Here is a 13,586-nt window from a genome sequence, read left to right as displayed (position 1 = left end):
TGAGATTATGATGCAGTTCCATCATATAAAATTTGGAGACTAAGCAAATTATTTTTGGGATTTTATTTATTTCTAGTTAGTAGAATTAGTGAATTGAACACAACAGTCCCGAAAAGTAGTATCTTTAAATATAAACAAAAAAAATCATGAAATTTGAATTTGTTCGCAATTATCCAACAACCAAAAACTTTCGGTGAAATTGTATTTCTGATATGACAGCCCAAAAATCATACATGGACGTCACCATACCAAATTGTTTGGTTAAATAACATATTTCATATTTGTTTCCAACTGATTTCAAAAGTTGCGAGAGTGACCAAAATTTGACCAAACTTAATGTTTTTTCCGGAAAATTTGCCTTATATATGTGTGTGTTTTTATTATGTATGAGGAGAATAATGTTTATTGGGGCACATGTTACACACATGCTACATTTTTTGCAGTGGGGTTCTTGGTAGCTTAGGGCATCCACAGTGGGACTCCGGCACCCTATAATCCGCCCAATAGGGCGCCCTATGCTCCGCCACATCAGCATTTCATCCTTCTACCCTTCCACTTGCAGTGGGATGCCCTATAGGTCGTCCTATAGTCCGCCCTAAGCATTTTATTTATTTGAATATTTAAAACACTACAAAAATTGAAAAAAAAACTTCATTTCATTAAAATTCAAACATTACACTCCGAAATAAAAAAAACTACAAATTCTCAACGGCGGTTGCTGTCCCAAACTTCTTCAATCATGTCATTCATGAGCTGAGCATGGTCTTGTTGGTTGCGCATTGAGAGATGGGAGAGAATTATTGGTATGAGAAATGGAAGAGAAATGGGGGTTTAAATAGATAAAAATTTCGAAAAAAAGGAAAACGCGTTGCATCGTCCGCGTGACCCACAGTGGGGCGGACGATACCGCAGACAATGCGTGTTCCGACGCCATCGTCCGCGGACGATGTATTGGGCGCTCGTCCGCAGACGATGCATCGGGCATAGTCCGCCCCACCGTGGATGCTCTTATAGCAAGACTTACCATAATTCTCAAACACTTCAAAAAGCATGTCAATTTCTATTGTCTAAACAGTTACCAGATGGTGGATGGGGTGAGAGTTCTCTATCAGCCTCAAACAAGGTTAAAACATCTCTCTTATATCAATCAATCAATTTCCTTATTTTCGGCATATTTTTCTATTGCTACATCTTATTCTGTTTACTTTATATTTTCCTTATTGCTCATGTTAGAGTTTATTATAGTTAGATATATAATGTAAGTGGCTTTTATTTGTTTAATCTATCTTTAATATTTAGCGTAAAACAGGGTGAGATTGATGCGCTACCTATACATCGTGGAATGAGGTGGTTAATCAATTCGCAATTGGAAAATGGAGACTTTCCTCAACAGGTAATTAATTATAACACATTATCACATTATTTATGTATTAATTTCCCTTTACGGTGACGATTCAAAATTTTTGGTAAAAAAACTATTTTTTTTCTTTTGCGTGATTTTCTTAATTACTTTGCATTTGTAATGGTTAGGACTTAGGATATGAGTGATCTTCAAGAATTGCAGTTTGAATTATTCATCCTATCGAAATATATTTCCAATATGGGCAATTGGTAAATATCGACGACATATTCTTCGAGCTTAATTATTAATCAGAACAAACTATATAATCATTGTAATAATTCTGTGTTTTTTCAATGTGAAATAAACTGTCTTCTATACTATTGAATATTTTGCTGTGTTTTTCAATGGAATATGCTACTGATCAGAAGATCAAGTGCTTCTTGCTCCTAAATCCTAAAATGGCCATTAATATTTTTGGTAATTAAACATAAATATTAAGTTTCATTAATTGTCTATTGCCAACAATATAAATACAAGTTACCGAGTCTAATAAATGATGATGTTTGAAATTTTCCAAAGAAGACATAAGAACAACTTTTTCTTGAAGCAGTGAGCATGAAATATTTTAATAATTATATACTTATATTATATTAATTATTGTAAATATCATTAATGAATAGTAATGTGCGGCGGATGTAGAAAAGGACTGAGAGGTGGTAGTAATGAGACGAAAATTTAATTTACCGCATTATCTGTAAAATAGTACCATTATTTCTCTATTCACAATTTATCTTATTTTAAAATTTAAAGTATAATTATTATTTAAACCATAATCATAACTTTGAAACTGTATAAAAAATTATTTTATATTTTTTACAATCGTCTCATAATTGCCAGAATAAAAAAACTAGTGTAGCAAAATCAAATATGACGTGTCAACAACACTATGTCATATCATATAAATCGGAGTTGTTTTAACTAAACACATAATTGAATAATGTAGTTTGATATAAGATGATTATGAAAAAATAAATTTATAATTTTAAATATTAAAATTGTAAAATTATCATGATCAATAAAAAGATGTGTATTTAATTAAAGGGTTAATTCATGTTTCCTTGGACGTATTTTTAAGCGACAAAAAGTAAAAAGGGACTATAAAAAGCGTGTTTAATACAGTTGAGAAGCGCGTAAATGACCGGGTCAACTCTTGTCGCTCGATCTTGAAACACGTGCCCTTCACATTCCAGTTCTACCCTTCTTCCTTTTTAGTATTCCAATTTTATTTAAAATATTAATTTTCTGAAATTTCGACTCTTAGTTAAATGTAGTCAAAATCACAGATAATATTGGATTTTGAGTTTGAGATGAACATACAAACTTAGCCTTAGGAATGTGTTTTGTATTTTTTTTGTTATTTAAAGTTTTAGCACAACAATTATTTGAATGTTATTTTTGGTTAAATGAGTTTGATTAGGTTGACACTATAACGGTTAGCCAAATGCCAACTATGCTTCATGTCATCGAAAATCACCTTCAAACAAAAATTGACACATGTCCAATGTCTTATTGGATTAAATTGACATATATGAAGATGATGATTTCGATGGCGGCACTATAGTTATATACTTCATCCATCCCATGTTACTTGAGGCATTTCTTTTCGGCACGAGATTTAAGAAAGCTGTGTTTAATGAGTTAAATAAAGTAGAAGAGAGAATAAAGTAAAAGAGGGGAAAAATAAGAAAGTAAAAGAAAGAGTAAAAGAAAGAATAAAGTAAATGTGGTTAGATGTTTTGTGTTTAGCCAAAAAGATAAATGACTCAAGTAATTTGGAACAATCCAAAATAGAATACGACTCAAGTAACTTAGGACGGAGAGAGTACACATCTTTGTGTGAGGAGAATTATGCATACCAAGAGTATTGAAATAACATAAAAGTAAGTTTGTATTTAAAAATACTGACTAATTATACTAAATCACCATAAAAAATTGTCATTTTACATACAGCTAATGGCAGTGGCAATGACAATCAATAGTGAATCTAAGTGGAATTAGAGGGTCGACCAACTACACTCTGTCATGAGAACTTTTATTAAACTCGATTTAGGAATTGTCGTCGACTGCGTATTATGACAACTCAGCCGTAACTGGTATACGTCTATTTCTTGTGTGTCATTTTCAACAACGGCCACAATAATGTCTCTACCTTCATTGTGTTTGATTCTACGAGTTACTCGCACTGTCTGTCATTATTAGTGTCAGTTTACCAATTTAGTCTATCTGTGATTAGATGTCTCAATTCATTTTTACTATAAATGGTAGGTAGACTCCACTTCACTATTTCATTCAACTCACATTTTTATTACAAATTAATACTTTGTAAAAATATTTCATATTCCATTATCTATTTTCTACTCATTTTTAAAACTCGGTCGAACTCAAACGAGACTCTTAGTACGGACAGAAGAAGTACAATAGATGTTTTATGGATTTGACTATGGGCCGTCATTGTCAATGCAATGGCAATGTCAGGGAATATTTAAGTCATTTTTGGGCTCAGTGGTGCCAAGTCATATTCTTCCTACTTGGAAATTTCTTCCATTGCAAATCATAGATTCATAGTAAATAAAAATAAATTCCTTTTTACTCCATTTTTGACCAACATTTACTAAATCGGTAATTATTTGCTGCTGGTTTGCCTGGACATTTATAAGCTAGAAAACGATATCGTTCACACTTCTCCAAACATAGTGTCTTACTCACTCTTGCACAATATCTTCCTACATTTAATCTCTTCACATTTCGTAATCGGAGTATATTCCGGCGACCCACTTCATATTCCGGTGAAATCTTCCCATCCGCCGCCGCCCCATTTGTATTTCTATGCTGTTGTTTGGCTCATTAGGGAAATGGAGTGATAAAAATCCAATCTTGGCTATTACTCTCTTTTATTGTCTAACCATTGGAATCCAAATGCGAATCTGGTGAAAGTGGGAATAGCAAAATGGGTTCTTGTCTCAGTGTTGAAGGAGAGGAATATCAGCAGAGAGAGAAGAATTCTTCTTGTGGAAACCATGGTATGGTTAATGGTTTTCATTCACTCTCATTCTTTCTTCTCATATTTGTTGTTTGTTTATGTTATGGCCTTTGATTTGGGATCCTTTCTTTTCATCATATCTGTGTGTGTGTGTGGTGATAATTGTGGAATGGTGAACAAATGTTTATGATGTTTGAATGTTGGTATTGAGTGAAGCTTCCCTTTTCTTTATGGTAACAGTTTGGAATTAATTAGACTTGGGAAGTTTTGCTTTGGTTTGAACATTGAATTAAAGATTGCATTTTTGGTGTTGTTAATGGATATAAAAACATTTGTTTTTACTTATAGAATGTTCAGAAATGAGTGTTTTTGAATCTTGATTCTGGACTTGTTTAAGCTTTCATCTATGGCAAGTGTATAATGTCAAGTGTAGTTTTATGATGGCTGTGTGGGATTGTTCTGTTATTATGTATAGGTATCTATGCGGAGTCCAATTCTCCGGTGAAATCGAATTCAAACACTTTTGTGATCATCCCCAAAAATGTGAAGGATCTGCGCCTAAGTCCTGGGAATGGCGATCTTGATATCTTCACGTACGAGGAGATGAGGCTGGCCACAAAGGGTTTCCGGCTAGACCAGATTCTCGGTAAGGGCGGATTTGGTATTGTCTACAGAGGAGTTATAGACGAGAACGTGAGGCCTGGTTACAAGACGACTCAGATTGCTGTTAAAGTGCTTGATCCTGAAAGTCTACAGGGGGACCGAGAGTGGCTGGTGAGTTTCTGTGGTAATAACCTAAATTAGAAGTGAATGTGAATATATGTTCTTTTTCGCGAAAGATAAACGTTATGCTCGGGAATAGAATGCACTATTATGATAGCACTGTGCCTCTTTCATACTTCTAGTTGTTCTAGTTTGTCAAGAAAAAAAGATAAGCGATTGGATGGCTGCATCCAATCTCTTTGTAAAAAGACGGTTTTGCTGCCTCAGATTTAAGAGTCTGTTGAGTGAAACCTTTTTTCGATTTCATCAAATGTGGGAAAAGATAGTTATCGCTGAATGTTGAGGTTGTCCTTTGCAGGCAGAAGTAAACTATTTAGGCAATCTCCGACATCCTAATCTGGTGAAACTTATCGGCTACAGCTGCGAGGATGACCATAGACTTTTGATCTATGAATATATGGCATCCGGGAACCTCGAGAAACACCTTTTCTTTAGTAAGTGAGATTAGTGGAAGATTGTTTCACCATTACTAGATCAACTATTCTTATGGCTTTTATGCTGTTTATGCTCGTAGGGGGACGAACCACGTTAACATGGCATAGAAGACTAAAGATTGCTTTGGATACTGCAAGAGGCCTTGCTTTTCTTCATGGTGTCGAAAAACCTATCATTTACAGGGATTTCAAAACTTCAAACATTTTGCTAGATGAGGTTAGTGTGTGTTTTTAATTAGTATAAATGAGGTCTTATAACTGTGTTTTTGCTTTTCTTCTGGCTATGCAAAATTTGGTCATCTCCATCGGTCATTCAGTGGCTAAAGTGTATAATGAACACAGGATTTCAACGCGAAGCTTTCTGATTTCGGGCTGGCAAGGGTTGGGCCAACAGGAGATGAAACTCATGTCTCGACACGGGTTATGGGCACCTATGGTTACGCTGCTCCTGAGTACATCATGACTGGTGAGTCTCGTGATGGCAGACGTGATATGGACATTACGCTTAATCGTTTCATTTCTGATTACCATCACTAAATGCATTGTTAATGACTGGTGATTGATTGATCATCCATTTATACATCGTTCAGGACATTTGACAGCAAGGAGTGATGTCTATGGGTTTGGAGTTGTCCTGCTCGAGATGCTATTAGGAAGACGCACAATGGACAAGAGCAGGCCAAGCCGAGAGCATAATCTCGTGGAGTGGGCACGCCCGCTCCTCAACCATAGCAAGAAGCTTTCGAGAATACTGGATCGTAGAATCGAGGGGCAGTACTCCACCAAGATTCTCATGAAAGTGGCCAATCTGGCATATCAGTGTCTCAGCCAGAACCCGAAAGGAAGACCCCTCATGAGTCAAGTCATCGAGATCCTGCAACCCCTCGTCACCCAAGAATCGATCCCAATAGAAAGCAGTGGTGGTATAACCCTTTACGAAGTCCCAAAAGCCATGCCTCAGAATCCCCACAAAGGGTTAAGTAACCGATTCAGAAGTCAGAGCAAAGGAGACGACGAACCTTGAAAAGAACCAACTATTGTATCTCTTCTGTGAGATTTTTGTCGTTGAAATCTGTGGTTAGGAAACTGCACTCAAACAGGTTCTTGTTTTGACGGTTAAGTCTGTACTACTTTTTCACAAGTCTGAACATTGCAACTCATTCTATCAATGGAAAAGAAAGCTAGTGTTTGTACATCCAAAATAAGAATATGAAAGGAAATTGTTTTGACACAATTAGAAAGACATCACAATGATTGAATATTTTCATGCTTATAACAGGCAAGTTGTGAAACTCCGACCCCTAAATCTTGAGACGCAGTGGATCAATAGATTTGTCTAACAACTTCAACACGACCGATTCCTAAACAGATCCCAGCCTTTCACATCAAACAATGTGCAAGCTTTCTGATTTGAATTACAGAAAAGAAATGAATTCCAGTGTTATTCAAACTTGTAAATATGGCTAACCCCAAAACTGGCACAACATTTTGCCTATTTCAACAAGGCATCTTCTCTCTGCAGGATTGAATATGTCCAATTTGGCAGCCTCCTGCACTCCGTATACGAATTCTTGCTTTGTCTTTGAGGAGAGCACTAGGTAGGTCGGTCCATGGATGTTACTGAGATCCACAAGCTGATGAATACAGAGTGATGATTTAGAAATAGCATACTAATCATTCATTATGGATGACTCAGTATAAATAGTAACGTACCTGCTGTAACCAAGGAATTATTGAGCTCACGAATCTTTGGTCCATTAGATACATGGCTAAATTGCTTAAGAGGCTATTTGCAGTTTTTTCTGATAGGTTCTCCAGAGAAGGTCCGGTTCTATCCAGAAGCTCAAAGAGAAGTTGTTCATTCCTCGAAGACAGAGCTTCAGCGTATGCTGAGTCCAGATCCCCATTACAGAAATGCTCTTTCACAGTTTTCCATGGGCTGTTCTTTGTTTCCAGCTTGTTTAGCCTTGATTTAGGATCGTATACGCCACTTTTCCTCATCTGTTCTTCGTGAATTTCTGGGTATAAACTCACAGGAGTTGCCTTCCCTGGGAAACCTTTAACTGGCTTGAGATTGGCATCAGCCCACATGTCAGAGTTCAGTCGCCCAGCATTGTTTGTTCTGCTTCTGCCAAATGTGTCCTCCAAAACTCCAGCATGTCTAGTTGGCATCAGTGTGGAATGCCTGTTGCTATCTACCGATGTCCGTGGGGTGCATGTAGATAGTCTAGGGGAAGCAATGCTGGGACTTCTCTTCAGAAGTTTGGCCGCCAATACATCTGAATATCTTCCCCCATGAACAAGTTCCTGCGCCATTTTATCGACCACCAGTTCAAGATTTGAGACCTTTAACTGGACAGTTGACACGCTGTCCATAACTGAGCTTGTAAATGTCTGCAGACAGAAACAGAAGTTTTATCAATCACTTGTAAAATTCCAAATTTCTCAAAGACTAGCGAATAGTAAAATACGAAAGAGCATTTACATGCACTTCTACATCCTAAACCCATATGATATGATTCTTTGTGACAATAATTTACCATAATACTCATATTTCATTTAATGCGAGCATTCTGTCCTTATGAGTGTAAAATTATATAGTTCACTACTTAAGCCTCTTGTCAATGTAAACGTTTGTACATTTTCATTGGGATTATCACGTGCATGAAACCAAAGGCCACATGATATTGGGCAACTCTTGTGATTGTAGTTTTGCATGCAGCTGAATGATTTAATATAATGAACAGTCACATGAATATCATGAAAGCAATAGCAAAACCAAAAAAAAGTGAGTTACCTTGAGCATATCCATCAAATTAGACTGCTTATTTTCAATCTCCAAAAGGTGCTTTCTGATTAATGCAATCTCCTTTTCTGTTTGTGAGCAACACCCATGCATAGTTTGTGAAGTTGCTTCTGTAATTGTCGAATCTAAGCTCCTGCGATCATGCAATTTAGCTGAGTATCTTTGTTCTCCAATGCTAACTTCATCTGCAGGAAACCTTCGGCTAGTCCCAGTTGACTTCACCAAACTGGCATCGTCAAAAGCATCACAATGTGTTGTCACAACCTTTGTTTTGATGCTTTCAGTGAAAAGATCAGAAACAGATGAATGTTCCTGCTTGTCATCCACGTCTACATATTCATATCTGGTGCTACTAATACTTCTGGCATCAGAATTTATTCTTTCACATCTCTTGGTGACAGAACTACACTCAGATTCTTCATTTGGATTCTCTGCTGCTGAACTACAATTCTTTGGAACTGCAACATCTATTTTCCAATCAGTTCTTCCAGAGTTCAGAGGTTTCTCGATACAAGTTCTTTCAGCTTTTCTAGAAGAGAGGGGAACATTTTTCTTAGTCATTCCATTACCAAATTTCGTCAACTTACTATCCTTCAGTCTTGTGTCACAGGCACTACTCACATCAGTATAGTCATCTCTATAGGATGTTTCTGCAGGAAGTGGAAAACATTACATAAAGCAAAAAATGCATGTGATCCCCGAGATGAGAACATAGAAAGAAAACTTCCAGATGTTGAAATCACACAATGGATCATTTCAAAGTACTTATCATCAACCGAGGAAAAATAACACCAAGGGTAGTTAACACAGCACATAAACAATGAATTTTTTTTGGATGGAGTTAGCTCTGTGCTTCGGGTAATTTGTACCACATCAAAGACAGAGCATCAACGAGAATACCTTTGACAGAAGATCCAGCTTCAGAAGCTTCAGCTGTATCAGGACCAGGAAGATTTTTCCAGAGTTGCAAGGCTTGCAAAGCTATGTCTCTAACTGGTTTCACCTATTTAGATTGAAATACGGACCAAATTAAGCATTTATATAACAATACTAGCAGCATAATGGGTTGTTTAATAAATAGATGACCTTATCGAACCGACATGCTTCAAGAGAGCGAATACAAGACAGCCGATATGAACTTAGGCATGCTGCACCGCAAGAAGCAATATCTCCCAGTGCTGCACAAGCAGCTTTACGTGTTGTCCAGTCACTGTTCTTCAGCAACTCCTGAATGCTTGTTAGTGCAGCTGTCAGTGAACTATGTGACAGAGCACCACCAGCCTAAAATATTAAACAAGAAGGGAGTTATAATGCTGTCTACATTGAGTTTCATAAAATAAAATCAAGTGCCCCACTCTGAGCTACAAGCTACTAAATTATTGCATTCTCATGTTAGCCATACAGTAAGCACAATCTGAGGAAAAAATTGACCCCAAACAAAATTTACAACATGATTGGCTGAGATGAAAGATTGGATTTGGCAATTTACAACCATCGCATCATTATTCTAAATGAATGCTTATGCAACCTATAATACAGTCAATTTCTAAAAGGCTAAATGGAAGTACAAAGAAAAGGTAGATGTATTAGGCAGAGACTGACCAGAATAATACTCCTGTTCAACTCAATGACTGCTGGCTTCGCCATGAAATGAGGATTCTTCAGAAACTTAATTGTCTTTCCCAACATCTTCTGCAACACTAACGGAGGAGGGTCGTGAATATTATCAATGACCTGGGACAAACACAATGCACAACCAGTTTGCATTTGCTTGTTTTGCTCACCCAGGGATTCAAAAAGTGGCCTCACAAGTGTGATGAAAACGCCGTCACCCTCCATTCTACCGCCACTCAGTTTTGAAGCCAAGACACCAACTGTTTCTACGCAAGCATCTCTTACAACAGTATCTGAATCCTTTAGCCGCTTCACAATGCTAGCTACAATCTTTCCAAGGTGCGATCCGATCAGCCCATCATGAAAAGTTGCCAAAGTTCCCATTAACCGGATACATTCTTTGCGGACAGCACTCTTCTGCTCAGAGTCTGTGTCTAATATGCAAGATAGAAATGGAGCAACCCCATCCGGCTTCAAGCATTCAATAACTTTCTCAAGCTCCTCCACCCCTAGTTGGTAAGTATCCCTATCTGCAAGCTTGTTGACTGAAAGAGCCACACGCTGTTTCAGCTGAAAAACAGCTTGCTGATTACTCACCCTTGAAGTTGCTTTCGATTTCACCAAACTCACGTGTGTCTTCATTTTCTCTGAATCTACACTAAACTGTTCACCAGTTAAAATTCACTCCACCATGAACTCTTAGGAACCGACCTTCCACTACATCCCCTTAAAATTTACAATAGATTTCAGTACAACATCAAAACGAAATTAACGCATTAGACCTATATCGAGACAGACGAGAATCAATATTTGAAATGATTCCGAGAAAATTCAATAATTCATCCAGACTCTTCCAAAAGCTATTAATATAGATTCTCCACACAGGAAAGAGAGACAAAAAAAAACACCAACACTTTCCAAATCTTAAAAACAGATCGGCAATATATTTGAATACATAATCAGCAACAGCTAACACACACACACACACACGACTGTAACGAGATAAATTTCACAATAATAACCGGTAAAACTTCACAAAAAAACTTACATAAGACGCCAGCTAATTCCACCCCCATTTTCCTCCTTCGGCAGAAAGTAATAATGTGATACAATACAGCATCGACAAAAAGCATTGCATCGAGATTGAAGTAGCTAAAGCAGAGTAGTTAACTTATATGCTCAAATATTAAACCAGAATAATGCTGGCACTCTGCCAATGAAGCTACTTTAAATTTCAAATTCAAAACAGATAAAACAAAAGCAAATTCGAAATAGTATATAGTAAATGAATCTCGTGAAGGATGCAAAAGAGAAAAAAATTAACGCAATTCGAGGATATCCTACCCGTCCGTACGCAGGAGAAGGGGGCCAGTGTGTGTGTGAGAGAGAGAGAGAGAGAGAGAGCCTTGTTTGGAGTTTTGGCGCTTGAGTTTTGAGTTTCTGGTTTTGAAATTGAGAGGGCCAAGTTCATGGGGCATGCTTCTGTTTAGTACTACTAACCGTTCACAGAAAATACAATTGATTAGTATTGTAAAATATTCTCTCCGTCCATGGATAAGAGCCTCATTTCTATCCGGCACGGGTTTTAAGAAATATTAAAAAAAGTGGATAGAAAAAAATTAGTGAAATAGGTCTCACTTATATATATTAGTTTTAAATGATATGTGAGTGGAATGAGTTAATGGAACGTAGGGTCTCTTTACCATTTATAGTAATTATGAACCGAGACTCTTATTCGTGGATGAACTAAAATGAAAAAACGGGACTCGTATTTCATTCCGGGGTGTATTCCATCTACTAGCATTCGACGATGTCAAATTTTTTGTCGACGTTGCATCCGAGTCATCACCTTAAATAGAGGCAGACACGGAAAAAAACATTGATAAAGACTATGTTTTCAAAATTTTATTTGAAAATATATTTTTGAGTAATTTAAATAATTGATATTATGAACATCTGCAAACAAAAAAAATCTCTTGGTCTCAATATGTTTCTATTTTGGCAAAAGAAGATAATTTACGTTAGTGAATCAAATTGCACAGTAAATGAGTAATAAAATAAGGACTAAAAAGAGAGAATCAATTATAAAGTAAGATGTAGAATAGAGTATAAAAATTAAAAAACAAAATAGAAGAAATAAATGAGCTGATTGTTGCTAAGAGCATCCACAATGAGGCGCCCTATGCTCCGTCACATCATTATTTTATCTCCTACCCTTACACATGCAGTGGGATGCCCTAAAGTCCGCCCTATAATTTTCACTACTATTTTGTTAATTAATTTTTTATGTTTTCAAATATGTCATGCAAAACTTAAAAAAAAACACTACGATTAAAGGCAAATCTTACATTACTAATTAAAAAAAAGTTACAAGAGTTAGAAATAAAAAACAAGTTCACTAAATCCTACATTACTAGTGCATTCCCAGCTTGCGGCGCAGATCATTGATCATCCACTTGAGGTATTCGGCTTTGCCCGGGTCCTCGCATTGCATGAGGGCGTGGTGCGTGTCCAACAACGTCCTCCGGTTGGCAGCCGCCACCAACTCCGCATAGGCATGTCCTGCAGCCGAAGTCGGGGCCGGGGCCGGGGCCACGGACTGTGAGGATGTCGCCTTCGCCTTGCCCTTGTTCTTGGCAGCCTTGCTGCCAATGGGACCTTTGCCTGTTCCGCTTCTTCTTGGTGGTGGAGCCCGAGGCGGCGGCGTGGGGCGGGGACGCGGGTGGGAGACGGCTCCATGTCTGACAGCCGGTACGAATCCGTACTGAAATCGGGATCGTACTGGGTGTTGGAGTCAAATGGCTGGTATTCATCAGGGTCTGTACCCGGCCACCGTGCACCACCACTGAACATCGAACTATTCGGTCTTGGGTAATCATCAGGATTCATTTTATAGTGTATGGAAGAGTGGAGTGAATGGAAGAGTGGAGTTGTGGTGTATATATAATAAATTTTGAAGAATTAAAAAAATATATAAAAAAAGGAAAACGCGTTGCATCGTCCGCGGTATAGTCCGCCTCGCTCACAGTGGGGCGGACGATACCACAGACGATGCCTGGTCAAAGGCCTATCGTCCGCGGACGAAGCATAGGGCGCGGACGGTGGATGTGCCATCGTTCGCCCTACTGTGGATGCCCTAAGATGAAATATCTCACTTAGGGTGGGAGACATACTAATAGGGGAGATGTCTCATTTAAGATGAGACATAGGTAATAAGGTACTACTACTATATTAGAATACTAAAGCCTCAATGGTGTTTATGTGAGTCCACCAAGCACCATCGACCATAAATACCAAAACGAAAAGTTGACATGACTTCATCCGTGTAATATCAGGTCGATCCAGACATATAAATTAAGCGTTGTTTTGTGATTTAAATTGACTGTTTGAAATGCAACAAATGAAACATTTCGTATTAATTGTGTCTATTTAAAAAAAACAATGTGCACATATAAAGGATATTGATCCCTAAAATACAAATTTTGGTCTAATTTTAGTATTTTCCATAAATACACTTGTTTTCATATACAATTATTTCGAGATTTTTGCCTTAAACCATCATAAAAA

The 13,586-nt window shown here is 37.5% G+C and overlaps 2 protein-coding genes across 9 annotated transcripts; one reads left to right on the top strand and one right to left on the bottom strand.

The window, feature by feature from the left end:
* Positions 1-4,053: 4,053 nt before the first annotated feature.
* Positions 4,054-6,794, top strand: LOC121796208 (probable serine/threonine-protein kinase PBL17). The gene is made up of 6 exons (XM_042194991.1): positions 4,054-4,422; positions 4,858-5,156; positions 5,464-5,599; positions 5,680-5,816; positions 5,942-6,065; positions 6,190-6,794. Exons 1-6 carry the CDS (start codon positions 4,350-4,352, stop codon positions 6,621-6,623), a joined length of 1,203 nt encoding a protein of 400 aa, XP_042050925.1. The 5' UTR covers positions 4,054-4,349; the 3' UTR covers positions 6,624-6,794.
* Positions 6,795-6,827: 33 nt separating this feature from the next.
* LOC121796206 (TORTIFOLIA1-like protein 2) lies at positions 6,828-11,498 on the bottom strand. 8 transcript variants are annotated; one of them, XM_042194983.1, is made up of 8 exons: positions 11,364-11,498; positions 11,068-11,171; positions 10,008-10,672; positions 9,492-9,686; positions 9,306-9,408; positions 8,397-9,055; positions 7,313-7,993; positions 6,828-7,233 (listed from the first exon to the last, which is right to left on the bottom strand). In XM_042194983.1, exons 1-8 carry the CDS (start codon positions 11,495-11,497, stop codon positions 7,063-7,065), a joined length of 2,712 nt encoding a protein of 903 aa, XP_042050917.1. In that variant the 5' UTR covers position 11,498; the 3' UTR covers positions 6,828-7,062. The 8 variants fall into 8 exon arrangements, with proteins under 8 accessions (XP_042050917.1, XP_042050920.1, XP_042050918.1 ...); XM_042194986.1 differs by lacking the exon at positions 11,068-11,171 and having other exon boundaries at positions 10,008-10,745; positions 11,364-11,485; XM_042194984.1 differs by lacking the exon at positions 11,068-11,171 and having other exon boundaries at positions 10,008-10,677; positions 11,364-11,481.
* Between the last annotated feature and the right edge of the window lie 2,088 nt (positions 11,499-13,586).

The sequence above is a fragment of the Salvia splendens genome, chromosome 3 (assembly GCF_004379255.2).
Source record: "Salvia splendens isolate huo1 chromosome 3, SspV2, whole genome shotgun sequence".
NCBI lineage: Eukaryota > Viridiplantae > Streptophyta > Magnoliopsida > Lamiales > Lamiaceae > Salvia > Salvia splendens.
Note: the sequence above shows the minus strand (reverse complement) of the source record. Positions and strands in the feature narration are given on the sequence as shown.